Below are 15901 nucleotides of genomic sequence, written 5' to 3' on the forward strand. Positions count from 1 at the left end.
CAGGACGATACTAGAGACCTCCTGAGCTGCTTTCCAGTGTGAATGATTCAGTGAACCTGCAGATCAGGGGGTCATCCATGCTTTCTTCTTTGAATGAGTACAGGCACAAGCTGCTGAAAGGATATGCTCAGAAAAAACCAACACGCTTTCCTAAAGCCAGCCACAAGTCTGTCTTTCTCTCTCTCTAAATGTGGAGAGTTATTTTCAGGTTTTAGATCGGTTAAAGAGAGTTAAAGGAAGCTCTTTTGAAAAAGGCACGCATTGGAAACCTTTTCTCATTTAGAAGTTTTGAGATGATGTGGGACACAAAGTAGCAGGATTTGCTTTGGATATAAGTTACAAGTTCTTGTATCTGATGGTACAACTTGTGTTCCATGCACTAGGCCACAGTTAGCAGCTCTCAAGTGTATTTTCTAATGTCTGTCAATTTTTATCCCTCTCCTCAGTTCTTTTGGGGTAATCCTCTCACAAAGTATTGCTGCTGCTGTTGTCTTCTGAACATACTTCTTGGCAATTCCATTGGAACTCGTGTTCTGTGTGTTAGCCGAGAAACCAAGTAGTGGCTCATAGGCTTTTTGTGGGGACTCTGATTAGAAAATACAGGAAAATAATACTGGGTTAAGCAACCGTCTGATTTCTCTGTTCCTTTGCTTCTCTCTCCTCTTGGCTTCCAGCCACCACCTTCACTCCCCCAAGCAAATCCTGATTCCAGGAATAGATTTTGCTTTGATTTTAGAAAACAGGAGGGTGGCAGTGTTGTTGTGATGTAACTTGAGGTGCCAGTGCTGAAAATGTGTCTAGTGATGGAGTCTGAGGAACACCTTGCTGTTAAAGCATTGCATCCATGCCCTTCTGTTCATCCTGTGCTTAATGAGACAAGTCATATTTACTTCTGTGTGAAGTCCTTTCCTCTCAGTCTCAAACACACATCTGTTGTCAAATGGGTTTTTTAGGATTAAATGGTAATGGCATGCAGCTTTTTGCCTCACCTTTATTGGCGTCTTTTAATGAGACCTTTATAGACATAAAAAAGAATGTAAATGCATATATATGGAAATATGTATGTGTACATGCTATATATGTATAAAAAATCATTCCCTTTGAAGTAATTCTGTACATAGAGGCATCCACGCTAACTCTAATAAAAATTAAGGCAAACTAAAATGATCTTACTGCAGGCATTTTTTTATTATAAAAACTTCCATTTTTTAAATTATATGCAATTATGAAAATCCAGTTAGGCAAATCTCATCTGGTCCACATTTTGCTGGTAGTAATGAGAAGTTGTGAATATTCATGCCCTTGCTACTTTAATAGATGTTAACTAGAAAAGTAGTAAGAAAATATAGTTGGTGAAAGAAAGCTGACCTTTTATTAAAAGGATCCTTCACTTGCTATAATATCACAGGTTGATAAATCACTTTTACACATTATATTTTTAAATAAAAGCATCATATATTTCATTTCAGAATTATTAACCACAGCAGACTTCCTAGAGGTTGCCTTCTACTGATCACTTGCCTTATTTTATTAAATGCAACTTCAGCTAATCAGGAAAAATGCATTTTACTTTATACATTTTTCTGAAAGTCTTGAATATTCTAACCTGTTGTCGTCTTCCCTTGTAATCTGTTTTGTTTGCACAGATCATGTACCACAAGCCTCCTCTTCTATCTCTGTGTGTATGTTCAATGATTTAAAATTTGCAATAGCTGTTTTATTTTGCAGTATGTTGCCTGTAACAGTGATGTGATCCATTAATACATCGTATTTGTTCGCAGTCATAAAGGCAAGATGTCATCCCGTTTGGAAAGCTGTCTTAGAAAGGTGACTTGAACCTTTAGTGTGTTGTGATAGTGGTAAATGCAAAGTGGTGCTGATAAAAACGTTGCTTGGCCGGGTTTATTTTGCAGGCATAGTACTGTATACTTAAAAGCAAGCGTGTCTGCGTGGTGTTTCAGCTTCTTACGCTCTAGTTTCGCAAATCACAAAGATATAAGAGTGAAGACTTGAAAAGGAAAAGGCTTTTTTTTTCTTTTTTTCATTATTTCCTGGTCAGGCATGACATAAGTAAACATTCTGAAATAAAAACATCTAAATCCCCAAGAAACTGTTATTTTCTGAAGTACCTCTGTTGCAATTTTATTTTTCCTTAATAGCCGTTGTTTCAGACCTAGTGTCCCGTAGGCTTCTTTTTTATGAGGACACGTTAGGTTTTTTCCATTGTGCTTTAGGGAAATAAAAAGATGAACTCTTTGAAAATAGAGGTGAATGACTGGCTGTTACGAAAAAGATGGTTTTTTAACTGTAACTCTGTGTATTTTTACTATTAATTGGGGGCATTGTTGTCCATAACATTACCAGGTAGTGCCCATTCTCTGGGAGTCTGGCGTGATGTTTTGGCCCTGCCGTTGTTCTCGCATTAACCCCCGACCGCTCTGTTTTCTGCCGATGCGCATCTGTTACCTGGCGCAGCCGTCCGCCCAGGGTGGCCTTGGTCTGAAGCCATCCCACTGGCTCTGTTGCCCATTGAGTTCTTACTGTTGATTTAATCACGAGTTTATTGTGTGACAGATGCGTGTAAGTAGGGATCACAAGAAGTGGTTTGAGCGTGCATATGCAAGAGAACACGGAGTGAATACATTCAGCTCTTCACTCTTGCTCGGCTCCTGCTGTCACTACCTTGCTAGAAGGTGTGTGCAGAAGATAAAATCAAAGGTGTTCTCTGTTAAGATTTCGGTGTGCTTGGATGACAAAAAGAAAAGGTCTCGTTGCATCTTGCAGCCACTTTTCAGGGTCTGTTTCCAAGGAACAGTAAGAAAAACAGTAGATTGTGAAATAGTTTGAGTTTTCATTTGCAGTGATGTTTCTTAATGACCAGTGCTCCTTTCCTAGGGCCTCTCCCAAAAGCCCGTAGGGACTGTCTGAGTGTACTGTGTGCGGAATCGCTTTCCTGTTCTGTTTCTCTGGAGAGCTTGCTTGGTACCTTCTCACTGAAGAGTCCCCTTTGTTCATGTGACTTGCTCAGCCGCTGCGAGTGGGATCTATCGTATCCATCTAAATGAGTACTGCTGGATGGCCTCCTCCTCCTTCTGGACCCTCATGCAGCCAATGGAGCTTTCTAATCCCGAGAAAAAAAACAATCCAAACCAGTGAAACAAGAAGTTAACTCTCTTAGTAGTTTTGCCTTCTGTCAGATTACCAAGCTCACCTTGGAGTCAAGTATCAGACTGGCTGTGCTGGTCTGAAGCAGGCAGAGGAGGGAGTTCTGCCCTCCAGTGGGGGTGGCAAAATTGCAGCAGCTCCCCTTCACTTGTGTTGGCTTAAACTTGTCGCGGTGCTGTACGCACTCAGTTCCTTTGTGCCAGCTCAGATAAATAATCCTCCGTGAGGTCCAGCAACCGTTTCGCTTGCCACTATGCCTTTCCGTCTGTTACTCTGTACTAAGAGAGTGCTGCTTCTCCGTTAGTGTTGTAAAATTGTAGGAAGATAGCCATATATGCTCTGCCACTGGCATTTCGAGCTGTGCCTTCACATGGTGCATGATTGGGTTTGGTGTTTTTCCTTACTGAACAGAAAATACACACCGTTAGAGTAGCTGATCAGCTGACCAGTCTCTTCATCAACCAGAAGATTTTTGGTGTGGTACTCTTCAAGAAATAACAACCAACAGATAGATGTCTGAATGAATGAGTTTTTCTCAGAGCATTTGTATCTTTGCTGAATGTTGCTACATATGTTACTGTAGTTTCAAAAGAGTCCAACTGGGCTCCACACTTCAAGAAGGACAGGGAGCTGCTGGAGAGGGTACAGAAAAGGGCTACAAAGATGATGAAGAGACTAGAACATCTCTCTTATGAGGAAAGGCTGAGGGACTTGGGGATTTTTAGTTTGAAGAAGAGAAAACTGTGGGGAGGGAATCTTATCAATGCTTATAAGTGCTTAAAGGGTGGGTGTCAAGAGGACGGGGCCAGTCTTTTTCCAGTGGTGCCCAGTGACAGCACAAGAGGTAACAGGCACAAACTTGAATGTAGGAAGTTCCAATTAAAGATGAGGAGGAACTTCTTTACATTTAGGGTGACAGAGCACTGGAACAGACTGCTCAAGGAGGTTGTGGAGTCTCCTTCTCTGGAGACATTCAAAACCCCCCTGAATGCCTTCCTGTGCAACCTGCTCTGGGTGATCTTGCTCTCGCAGGGGGGTTGGACTACATGATCTCCAGAAGTCCCTTCCAACCCCAAACATTCTGTGATTCTGTAATGGACTTGCAGCAATATCACAGCCCTAATGTTAGTACTAGATTTTAGTATGTACTCAGTTCAGAAACTCTTGAAGTGTAGAGCATTGAGCTGTGGAATTGACACTGCTCGCTACTGTTGTTGCATCAAAAGCTGTTGTTTAAAGAAAGGCAAACCAAAAAGCCCCCAAACTGCCAGTTTTTTCATATCTCAACATTTTTTACGTAATTTTGAAACAATTTGAGTGTTGACAAAATGTTCCTCTGCCACCTCTTGGTGGGGAAGAAAGGATGTTTTACAGTCATAATAGTGGTTGAGCTTCAACTCATGCTTATATTAAGCGATATATTGAATCTCAGTGTAACCTTAGTAAAGAGCAGTACCAGGACGTAGAGCTAGTCTTTGAAGTGTATTTAGGGAATACTGGACATGTATTGATTTAGCTGTAGAATTAATTGGTTTAAAGTGCATGTAAAATAACTTCATTTGGGTGTTAACGGTCATCAAGTTTTAAAGAAATTGCAAAAGGAAAAACAGTGCAACTTTCTGACTAGAGAAAAAGACTGGGTTGATGATGTTTTCTGAGTACATATCTTTTCTTTATAAACAACTGTTGGATATAATGAGAGGAAGAGAGAGAAAATGGAACAATTAATGCACCATATGTACAAAACAAACAAAAAAAAAGAGTCTGTAGGCGTTATATGAACAAGAATTTGTTTTAGACCCATCTATCTTTTTGATGTAGATAGCATTTACTCATTTGTACTGCATTTTGAAAGACTTGTACCCAGTAATGTTTTTTTTTCTTTTAAGCTAAAACATATGTATTAGATCTCTATCTTTTGGAAACTCTTCCTTTCTTTCACAGAATACTGCATTTCTGCACAGTTTAACCCTCTATGTGTATGTGGGGTGATTTGAAATCCATCCATTATCAAGTGACAAAATGACATCTTAATGGCTTGGGCCTCTTTCTTTTTTAGAAGAGCTAAGCAGATTCTCCTAGAAATCTTGCCAGACAGCAGCTGCAGATGAGAATGAGCTTCCATATTTAATATATTCTATTAACTTCACACATGCAAACACACAGTCGCTCGCTCACGCACCCCAGTGTCACATTAGAGGTGAACAGGCCCTCATTAAAAGCACACACCATCTGCCAGCGAGCGGCAGCAGGGTGGCACTCCAGAACCAGCCGGATTCCTGGGACTGAAATGTATTATTTATGAGCTCGAAGAGAAAATGCCACGCTTGGCTGTGGAGGCTGCCTTAGGAGCTGGATAGCACCATCTAACGGCACGGAGTGCTGCTGACCCTTCCTCTTCCTCTGCTTTCCTCTGTCTTCTCTCCCAATATTTTTATTGTTCAACATCGACCTCGGAGTTTTTATGCTTGTGTTTCAGACAATTTTGTGTCTCATGTTTCACTTGTGTACAAGATTGAAAACAGTTGTTGAAATATTACACGATTTGTGATCTTCGCAGTATCTTTTCTTTTCCTTCCAATGCCACACCCAGGGTTTTTCTTTCTGTAGTAGAAATGATACTGATGTGGTGGTAGAGATGTGGGACATTATGAAGATAGGTGAGCAGGATCAGTTTACTGACATTTCATCTTCCACTCCCAAGCACATGTGTAATGAAATAGTCTACTACTCATGCTGAAAATTCTATTTTAATATTGAAATTCTCCCTGTTTTTCATTGAGCAGTTCACTACAAACTGCATAAAGGTACTTTACCAGGTTGAAAAAACAGGAGAGAGATTTGGAGATAGCTGCAGCTTTGGATTTCTCTCTCTCTGAAGGCAGAGATCCTGATTTCTTCCTACCTGCAGAGGTTGTCCCCTATTCTTGCTTCTTAGCGGGGAAATGGATGAGGAGGTGTTGGACTAAGGGGTAAAACGTACTTTGTCAAGAGAGGAAAGGGAAGCCCTTTTTGTCATAGGTGATCCACCAGCTTACTTTCACTGACTGCTAGATTACAAAGTCAGAAGTAAAAAAAAAATATATAATGTCTGGTGGTTAGCTCAGTAGCCTTTAGAGTATGCAGAGTTAGAACAGTCACACTGGTTCAAAGTAATTTGAGAGATGACTTTTTGCCTCTGAGGTTTTTTTTATATCCTTGAGCCTTGCAGTGTCTATGCTGAGCGTCCAACAGCATATTTGCAGCAATAACAAGTAGTAAGGACTGGACTGATAAGTGAAAAATTATTTTTTTTTCCTACAATAACTTCCGTTAAAACCACTTAAAAAAAAAAAGGCTCTGGTCACTGAAGATAAGACGAAAAACGATGTGTGTGTAAAACTGGGCAACATATATATGTGTGTATGTTTTTAAAAATCAGTATGTTTTAAAGAATGTTTAAATGTCATAAACCGTGGCACATCTGTGAATACATGTCCTCTTATTGTTTGTGTTTAGAACGTATGCCATCAGAAGGATAAGAGATGCCTTCAGAGAAAACAAGAATATAAAGGATTCTGAAAAAATAGAAGAACTAGTGAATAAAGCCAAAGCAAACCTAGAGATTATTCATCGGCAGGTATGTTTGTTTCTTTCGTTTTATCTGAGAGTTGTATACTCCTCACTTAACTGTCTTATTCCACTGCAGATGTAAAAAATAGATCCTTGCTCAAAACATCTCTGGATGAACAGCAGGTTTTGTGTGTCTGAATTTGAAAGGGTGGGAAACATCTGTTTATCCATAGTGGTTGCACGTGGAGTTTTAGGGATGCTTGTTCCATTAGCCAGAACAGGCCTTGCTGTCAAAAGTTCATATGCTTTTCCATTACCTTTGCTGTTGCTTGTTTTACTGTCTCTTCACTCTGCTTCTCTGTTCCCCCCTAATTTTTCTTTGAATTTGTTTCCTCTAGTGCCTATGTATTAGACTCCTTTCCTCTTTCCATCACAGGTTTAGAAGAGTGGCCGTGACACTCACTCCAAATAGTGCTGCCTTCTGCTTTTTTCCCCACCTCTAGACACAGTGTTAGAACAGTATCATAACATGAAAATCCTAAAGTGAATTAGGTAAATGCTGGTTCAGTGTGTCCAAATGGCAGGACGGATTTTTCTTTGGAAAAAGTTGAGTCACTGGCAATACTCTTCTCTGACTTCGTCTGAGTAGCATTTATAGCATCTTTGTTTCTTCCACTGGGTACCATGTTATTTAGACGCGAGTTATACGTCGTTGTATTTTAGATGCTTTATAACTTCCCGTACGTACCCACTGCCTATCCACAGGAACCACTGGAAATTTCACGAAAGCAACCTTCTACGCCTGAACTCTCTAGGGGTTGTCCCCCTGAGCAAAATCTGCACTTACTGACACCAGTCAGAGCTCAGTAATACTTTTATTAAATATTGGATGAATGTGTGCACCTGATCCTCCATGGGGTGTTTTAACATGAATCTTTGAAGAACCAGCAGGTCAGTGAGCTGGATTGCAGTAGGAAGCTGGGCCCTTTGATTTGGCAATTAAGTGTGAATATTTTTGTGCACTTCTTTGGATTTTTTTTTTCTCCAAGGAACAGGTGGTGTTTTGTGCTACCATAGCTTCACTATCTTTTTTTAACCCAAACACTGCTATTTTTTGTATTTTAAAGCTGTTTGCCAAAGAAACAATGGAAATTGATGCAATGCAATTATATTTAAGTGTTGGGATGTTTGTTCATGTATCTGTAGGTGATGAGTAGCATTTTCAGTTTGGTTTTTTGAGGTTTTATCTTGAACAGCTTTGATATCCAGTATTCTCCAGAAGTATTAGAGGCTGAAGAAGACAATGAAGGAGGGGATGTTGCAGGAGAAGAGTCAGAGGTCACTTAGATCTGAGCTAGTAGTTAGTTTATTGAGTTCTAATCGGTAAGTTTTTAGGTACATTAATCATTTAATAAGCACAGGTAGATTGGTGGTCAATACTATTTACTCCAGTTAACATTAGTGTGGGATACAAAGATTACCATTTAAGCTTACTGTATGTCACATACCAACCTATTGATGTGTGACGACAGACTGGTCTGTGCTTAGCACTGGTAAAAATATTGTGCATTTAATTCTTCATTCAAGAAAATGACAGCAATGAAAGGTTAAACAGGATTTCTTATTTTCTCTTAGCATGGATTCTGCTTTTTTTTATTACACCAGCTGAACCATTCCAGACTGCTTTTTTTTTTTCCATTTTGCTACTTTGTAGTAATGGTAAAGAAATATTATAAGAAATGTTTCTTGACTCAAGATTGAGAAGTCATTGAGAGCTACGTTTTGCTCCACGACGTAATACATAAATCTTTCTTTAAAATGTTTTATATGTAGGTGTGAGTTCTTCAGCTGGAAAGATGTTCAGAAATAAAAAAGGGCCTGTAGGGTGCTAGTTCCCTCGAACAGCACTGCTTGAATTTTCAGAATATGAAAATCTCTCCATGTATGTTTTAATTTTGCAAACATAGAAAAGTAATGTTTAATACAGATATCTTAAATATATTACAATCAAACTGTTTTCAAGCAAGCGACATTAAGTACCTGTATTTCTGTTATGTATTTGTTACTTGGAGGGCATCTTTGTCACTGGGACAGACCAGAATAGCACAGAATGGCTGCAGTTATTGCTACACCTGCAAGGGTTTGCTTCTTTGTTTATTGATTCAAATTTCAGCTGTTTAGGGGTTTTCTCCCACATGCAAAACAAATCTGCTAAAGCTAAAATAGTTTTAAATTGGATCGAATTTTTGTATCATTCTGCGCAAGAGTTTCAGGAAAAATATACTTGAAAATTAAGTAGTATTAAAGAGTCTGACACAACTTCCTGTTTTTAATGCTGCTAAAACACTGAAACTTACGTTGAAATGTCTCTTATGTGTCACACTTCTAGAGTTTTTCCAAAGTATAATCACGTTGCATTCAGTTTTGCAAGGGTTTGTTTTCGGGACTCACGGACAGTAACACATTTCGTAATGCAATATGCAGTGGAACTTCTTGGCATAAAATAATCTGATGAAAGAAAATGAGTTTATCAGGAGAATATTTTTGACAGGAGTCTCTGCAAGACTTAATATTTGTCTATTAAGGATTATTTTTTTTGGAGTCATTCTCCTCCCCTGCATAGTTTTTCTAAAAAATTAAGAACTATTTTTCTTTGCAGGCTTTCTGTTATGTTTCATTGTCATCCCATTCATTCAGCTCTAAAGTGAACAATAAATATTGGAAAAACAGCAACACTGTCTTAAAAGTAAGCTTTTCATCAGGACTATTAAAAACCTTAGCATCTAAATTCATATTAATGTTTACTTGCTGCCAAATTTAATCATGCTCTGTGGAAAAAAAATTCATTCTTGCTCCCTGTTTAATTGAAGATCTAAGTAATGAAGTCATCTGACATTATTAAGACTTTATATTTAAAACTAACTGAGCATGATATAAAGTGCTTTTATTTTAAAATGCAGAAGCACTGAAGCAAACATGAGATCCAGCATACTTTTTTTTTTGCTAAGTTTGGAGTTTATTATGATGTAGTGCATCTCGGGATTGCTGACTTTTTCATAGTGTGTCGATAGAAATTAAATAATATCCCACTTTGCTGACAATTTGCTGTTACTCTAAAATCAAATTTATGTTCACTTTACATTCTAATTTATGGTTTAGTCATCAGAGTGACCATTGAAGTGTAAGGTTCATAAATAACTATGTGAATCAGCCTAGTGGGAAATGTGAAACAGTGACAGATTACTGTCATTTTGTTCATGTCAGTCACTGTACAATTTGCTTGAACATTATAAAAGTAGCTTTATAAAGCTGAAAAGCGTGGAGGAACATCCATCTCTGCCTTAGTCCTCCTCCTCTTGTTACTGGTTTCGATTTAAAAGTAATCTAGCTGGAGGAAGGAACAACTCTGATTTGTTTCTCAGCACTGTGACGACTTTTTGTGCGTGTGGATATTGTGTGAACAGCCCAAGTTGTGGGGCCGTCCCGGCACAGAAGGGCGTCGTGAGAAACGCGTGGTCACAAGCGAGTTTGAAGTAGAAAGTTTTTCAAAGTTTTGAGGCCAAGTCTCAGGTCCTTTGGGGATTGTCGTAACAGCCATTCCCCAGCTATGCTAATACGACTGCGTTTGCGAGTTTGCGTCGGTACTGGAATACATTAACGGTGGCAGAATTTGCCCTGAAATGTCACTGCTGTTGCTGAGATTCAAGATTTATTGAAGCCACTTTGAAGACAGGAGAATACTGAATGTTTTGAAGTATTTGCTGGTTTTCTCTGTAGCGTGCTGTCTCTCAAGTTTGGAGCTGAAAATATAAAAGTGAAATTCAAAAGCTGTATTAGACCTGTGTGCTCTGATTAAATCCCTGTTTTAAGTAACAGGACATCTCGTTCTTATGTGTTCCTCCACCATACTTTCTCCTCAGTTTTAGATTGTAACTGGAAACTACCAGTCACCTTGTTATCCTGCTAAGAAGGATTATTTGGGTTTTCCTGGCAGCCCCGAAGGCTTTGGTATCAATTGTACTGGTTTTGATGTCATACATCTACATTACTCTTCAGTAGAACAGTTTCAATATTGCACAGCCTTTGCTTGTCCCTTTAAATAATCCAAACTGATGAGAGTGGTGTTTTGCATGAATGTTTAGCATGGAGACAAGAGATGCACTGTGGGTGGTTAGACAATCGGGACTTGTGGATCTGCTTCCTTTACAGCTGCCTGGTCCCCGGTGTTTTCCAAGGAAACAGATGAACTTTTCATTTTCTTCTGCATTTGAGTTGTTCTTCCTCAGGCTTGACCCCTCTTACTGTTCCCTGCACGTGTGTAGAAAAGTGAGGGACACCATTAAAAAGAGAACGTTATTAAAAAGGTTCCACTGATAATGATGAATATTGAGCACTTGCAGCGTTTTTCGTGTTTGCAGCATGTTGTAAGTACATTCTGATCCCTGCAAAATTCATTGATTATAGCAACTTTAGCTCCATTTCTTCTAATGAAATGCCTGTGCCTTGGTAAAAGTCCACGTCAGACTTGGTGTGAGATTCTTGATAATGTGTCTCTCCATGTTTGCCCTTTCTAGTAAAATTGATTAGTATGGTCTTGGTTTGAAATTTGTATAAAATAAGAACAGTTGAACAGTTCTTCTGGATGTGTGGGTTTTTTGCAAGCCAAGTTACCAGTGCAGCCAGGTGTAGCCAAGTACTGCGCCTTTTTGAGCGCCTCGTCTTGGTAATAGCAAAGACTTAAGTGACAGTTGAATGGAAGTGGAGATGATACGCAAGTTACCAGTGCAGCCAGGTGTCCTGCACCTTTTTGAGCGCCTCGTCTTAGTAATAGCAAAGGCTCAAGTGACAGTTGAATGGAAGTGGAGATGATACGGAATGAATGCACTAACACAGTGCTCATATTGTTATGAACTGGTAATAACGTAGCCACAGCATAAGGTAGTATATTTCTGTTAATTAAAATAGAAATACTAAAGCATGTTCGATAATTAGCAAGACAAACAATTTCAATTGTAGCTACTCTAAAAAAGAACGACAAAAGATAAAAATAGTTTACTGCACTTGCTTTGGATTTTATTGCTTGTGTTTTGTGGCCATGTCAGCAAATACTCCTCCCATTGTGTTCCAGAGTTCAGTTCCAGCAACCCTGTGATTGATTTGCAGCAATAGCAGGTAAATTAGTAAACACCACGGTGTATGTATTTCTCAACTGAAAGCCTGTTGTTGAGCATTCAGGGGGCTGGTACCAATTTACACAGTTGTGCTTGATACTGGAATTGACCGTCTCAAGGAACTTCTCAACCTTCCAGAAATATTCTGTGTATCTGAAGAGATCTGTGTTTATACTGCCGAGCGCTGTAGGCTGGATGCCCTTAACAGGAGACGGTCTGTTACAAAAAATCTTTAGTTTCAGGCAAAAAGTCACATTTCTGTTCAATTTTTAAGAATAGATAAGAAAATTGCAAAATACTGTGTAATGTAATTGATTCTGTGAGCAGCAGTTTTGAAGCCAAGAGGAAAAAGTAGCTGGAAAATTCTTTAAGCACTCTGAGTACCCACACTACTCTTCAGAAATGTGGATGATGTTGGCAAATCACGTGTTCCTGCTGGCAGACAGTTCTGTTGGGGCTCTAATATGGTTTCCTCTTACCAATTTGTCATTGCAAGGAAGTTTTAAAATCACAGATTAATTTACTCCTTGAATTTTATTTATTTATTTATTCAGCATCACAATGGCAATTACCTGATTTTCTACAAAAAATTATAGACTTAAATTTCTTACCTAAGGAGAATGCCCCTGGAAGTTTGCTGCTCTCGAGCCATTTAGTTTGTTAAAGCAAGTGTAAGTGTAGGAAGGTTTTTAAATGTCTCATTCACAGAAGAGCAGGAGGTGAATGGCGTGATCAGGCAACGGACCAAAATCCTATTAAAACAGATTTATCAAGTCCCTATGCAGTAAAAGTTTTTTGAGGTAATCAAACATCTTTACACTTCTAAATACTTAAAGTGGCATCTCAAATTTAGCAAAGGGTTGGCATGAGCCTCTTGCACCTCTCTTGCTCCTGGCCTGTTGTACTACTGACAGTCAGTTTCTCATTGCTTTAGCATATCATGAGTTCCCATTTCATTGATTCCCTACATGCATTTAGTGAAATTACGCAGAAAGCTTGTGGCAAAGCCAAACTCTGAATTTAAATCAGCTGACTTTGGTTTGTAGAAGGCATTGGGGGGGGTTCTGTGGATTTCTTTTTCTTTTTCTTTTTTGTTTAGAAAAAGCTCTTTGCAGCAATATTTTTACATACTATTTTTTTCCCCTCAAGGTCATTTAAATCATATTTCTTATGTTCAAGTTGCACTTACTTTCCATATGATTTGAAAATAAAACTCAAGAAATGTGTGTTTGTATATTCTTTTATTAGAGTAGTCTGCAAGGAAGAATATGATTAAGAAAGCAACAGAAATCCTTAACATACATTTAGTTTTAGGGCTCTTTATTTGGAAGGAGACACAGAAGCAGGTGAAGGAAGGTGTAACATCGGGTGTGTAATATCTGTCTTGTAATAAACAAGAGACAGCTTGAATCTGAAATGGGGAGACATTAAATTCAGAGCTGTATTCATTTTGTGTTCAAGTTTGAGAGCAAATGCATTTCACATCCAGTAAATGTCCATAAGGTTTTGAGAAGGAAAAAAATGAAAAATGTAATAGGGGTCACTTTGAAAAAGGTTTGGTAAATTTGAACAGAAATTCAGGTGAATCAGAACTTGGCCCTTCGCGGGACGTCTTAGCAGTGAGATCCAGCTTTTTCAAATGGCTTTTTCGTCTTGGTGCGCAGGAGCTCTGGAGCTACTCAGGAGTGTAGCAGGTGCCAAAGGCGCCGAGATGTCACAGCAGCTTCATTTCTAGCATTTGACTGTTCAAGAAGTATAACAGGCAATTTGCCCGTCTTGAGGTGGTGCGGCTTTCCAAGTTACACCTGTGCGAGTCTCCGGAGCAGTGTTACTCCTTCGGCTTCTGTTTAACTCTCCTGATGGAGAGCAAGATTGTGTTTTCACACATGATTTGCTGCCGTTTGCCCTGCTGACTAGATTACGAATGGCAGGTTCTGCCTGCAATATTAAATACCAAAGTAGACCCTGCGTTGAAAATAACCTCTAGCAAGCAAAAGGTGATTCAGAGGTAGAAGGAGGCTTTACCTCTCTGATCTAAGAACCTTAGTGTAAAACACAGCATCTGATGTATGCAGTAGCATTTCCTAACCAAAAAAAAAATATTGTTGAGTATTTTACAGCTGTTTTGAAAATACTTTAATTATCTGTCATAAAGAGCTGTCATTATTTTTGTTACATGTATTTAGTGGCTAATCCGGTGAGGTTGTCATCAATGATAAGTAGTTATATAATGCATCCAGAGCTCTGAGCATCCGATGTTGTGCACGGAGGCGGGCTGTCTGAAGGGCAGGAGAAGGACATACTTCTAGTGAGCAATTTGGCATGGCCCTATCTCACATCCGGTCAAGTAAATACTAGGTGTAAACTTCCACATGGAAGAGAAAGGTTTCGTCAGCCTGGCTGATCGGTAGCTTCTTGAGCAGTTGGTAGCACTGATGGAATCAGTCTGTGCTGAGGAAAGCTGCAGAAGCAAGGAAAGCTCACGTTTTCAGAGAGATACATCCATCCGCCACTCATCTGTCCGTGCTCTCTGCTTCCCTCTGTTGACACATTTCTGCCCAGTGTTCATAGGGTTGGCTCTTGAAAAAAAACTCCAAGGAGGCCTCTACGGAATGAGGTGAGTAACAGCAAGTGCACGAGTACCCTAGTATAAATATAAAATACTGCCGAGAGGGGGAAGGTAGAAAGAAGTGGTGGTGGTTTTGATCACAGCCCTGTTGCTGATCTGACTGTGTGATCTCGAGCTGATGCCTGCCGGTCTGGTTTGTAGTGTTGCCAGCTGAGAGGAGGGTTTGGAAGACTGAGTTTCTACTTTAAGTACATTAACCTTAGAGCAACTTTGTGTCTTTCTTGCTGTGTGGTGTCTGCTGCAGAACAGGGCGTTGGTAGAGGATCTCTTTTTTTACTTTTAAAAGGAGCAGTTTTGTGTGCTGTTTACAACGTTGCAAAAGCCTTGCACGTGTATTGTGACTTACGGGCATGTCAGAACATAGATGTCTCCTGAGCATCCCTTTTTGGTGGTGTTACCACGGGGTAAACCAGTTTTAAGTACAGCCTTGAGTGGAGGAAAGGGGTTGCTCTTTTGAGGACTCCTGAAAAAAGTAACAGAGACAGCAATGCAGGTTGCAGTGGCAATCACTCTTCTGATCTCCCGCGGTTTGTTGATTGCTTTGTATTCTGTTTGCTTTCTTTTCTGAGAAAACTTTCCGTCCTGGTTTTGTACAGCTTACTGAAAGGAGACAGTGTCAGATTCAACGGCAGCACAACCGAGCGGGCACGCTTCCTTCCAGAAGGAGCTTTGGCACATTTGTCTGATGTCTCGGATCCCCAGGACTGTTCTGCTGCCCTTGAGCTGCAGTCTGTAATTCCGGATGACTATTTTGGTGTTGATGCCCTCGCTATGCGACAAGTCAGCTGTGGTACAGTGTATTTTTAATGACTTTTTCTCCCCCCATGCTCAGTCACAAGTCTCTCAGCATGTTACAGTTTTTCCCTTTATAGGTAACAAAGGGAGGAGGGATCACTTTAGGTCCCCTTTAAAAGCTACTTAAATTCTTTTCTGGACGTTCAGATGGCCATGCTTCCTCCCTCAGCACAGTGAAAACACTGTGGCCCCTGCCACCCTAAATCAGATGCCTTCTTCTGTTTCCTCCACAGATAGTTTGTCAAGTCTAACAAATTTATTCTCTCTTCACTCTCTGCATAAGGCCAGCCTGCACAGAGCTCTGTTTGTCCCATTTGCTCCAAGAATCTGGCTTCATGAGTGCTTTTTATTTTCCCATTTTGTTATTTTCATGCTGCTCATGTTGGTTCAGTCACTAAAACTCTTCCACTATCCCAGTTGTTTTCTTATTTTAAAATTGCCTGTCAAAGTGAAACCTGTTTATAAACCCAACCACCATTAACTGTCATTTAATAAAAATCTGAAAAAAAAACCCCAAAACAATTACTTCAAAAAAAAAGGGAAAAAAGAAACTTTCTTCATGGTCCTGTGTGTCCGGTGTGTCTGCATG

General features: G+C 39.7%; 1 protein-coding gene across 1 annotated transcript in view; it reads left to right on the plus strand.

Annotated features, from left to right (window-relative positions):
• Positions 1 to 6663: 6663 nt before the first annotated feature.
• The window catches only part of LYRM4 (LYR motif containing 4), a gene marked incomplete at its 5' end in the record, with an annotated part of 65082 nt that continues 55844 nt past the window's right edge, over positions 6664 to 15901 (plus strand). The window contains one exon of the mRNA XM_009878872.1: positions 6664 to 6784. Coding sequence (XP_009877174.1) covers positions 6664 to 6784 — 121 coding nt within the window. The remainder of the gene's footprint in view (positions 6785 to 15901) is intronic.

The sequence above is a fragment of the Apaloderma vittatum genome, unplaced genomic scaffold (genome assembly GCF_000703405.1).
Source record: "Apaloderma vittatum isolate BGI_N311 unplaced genomic scaffold, ASM70340v1 scaffold9231, whole genome shotgun sequence".
Lineage (NCBI taxonomy): Eukaryota > Metazoa > Chordata > Aves > Trogoniformes > Trogonidae > Apaloderma > Apaloderma vittatum.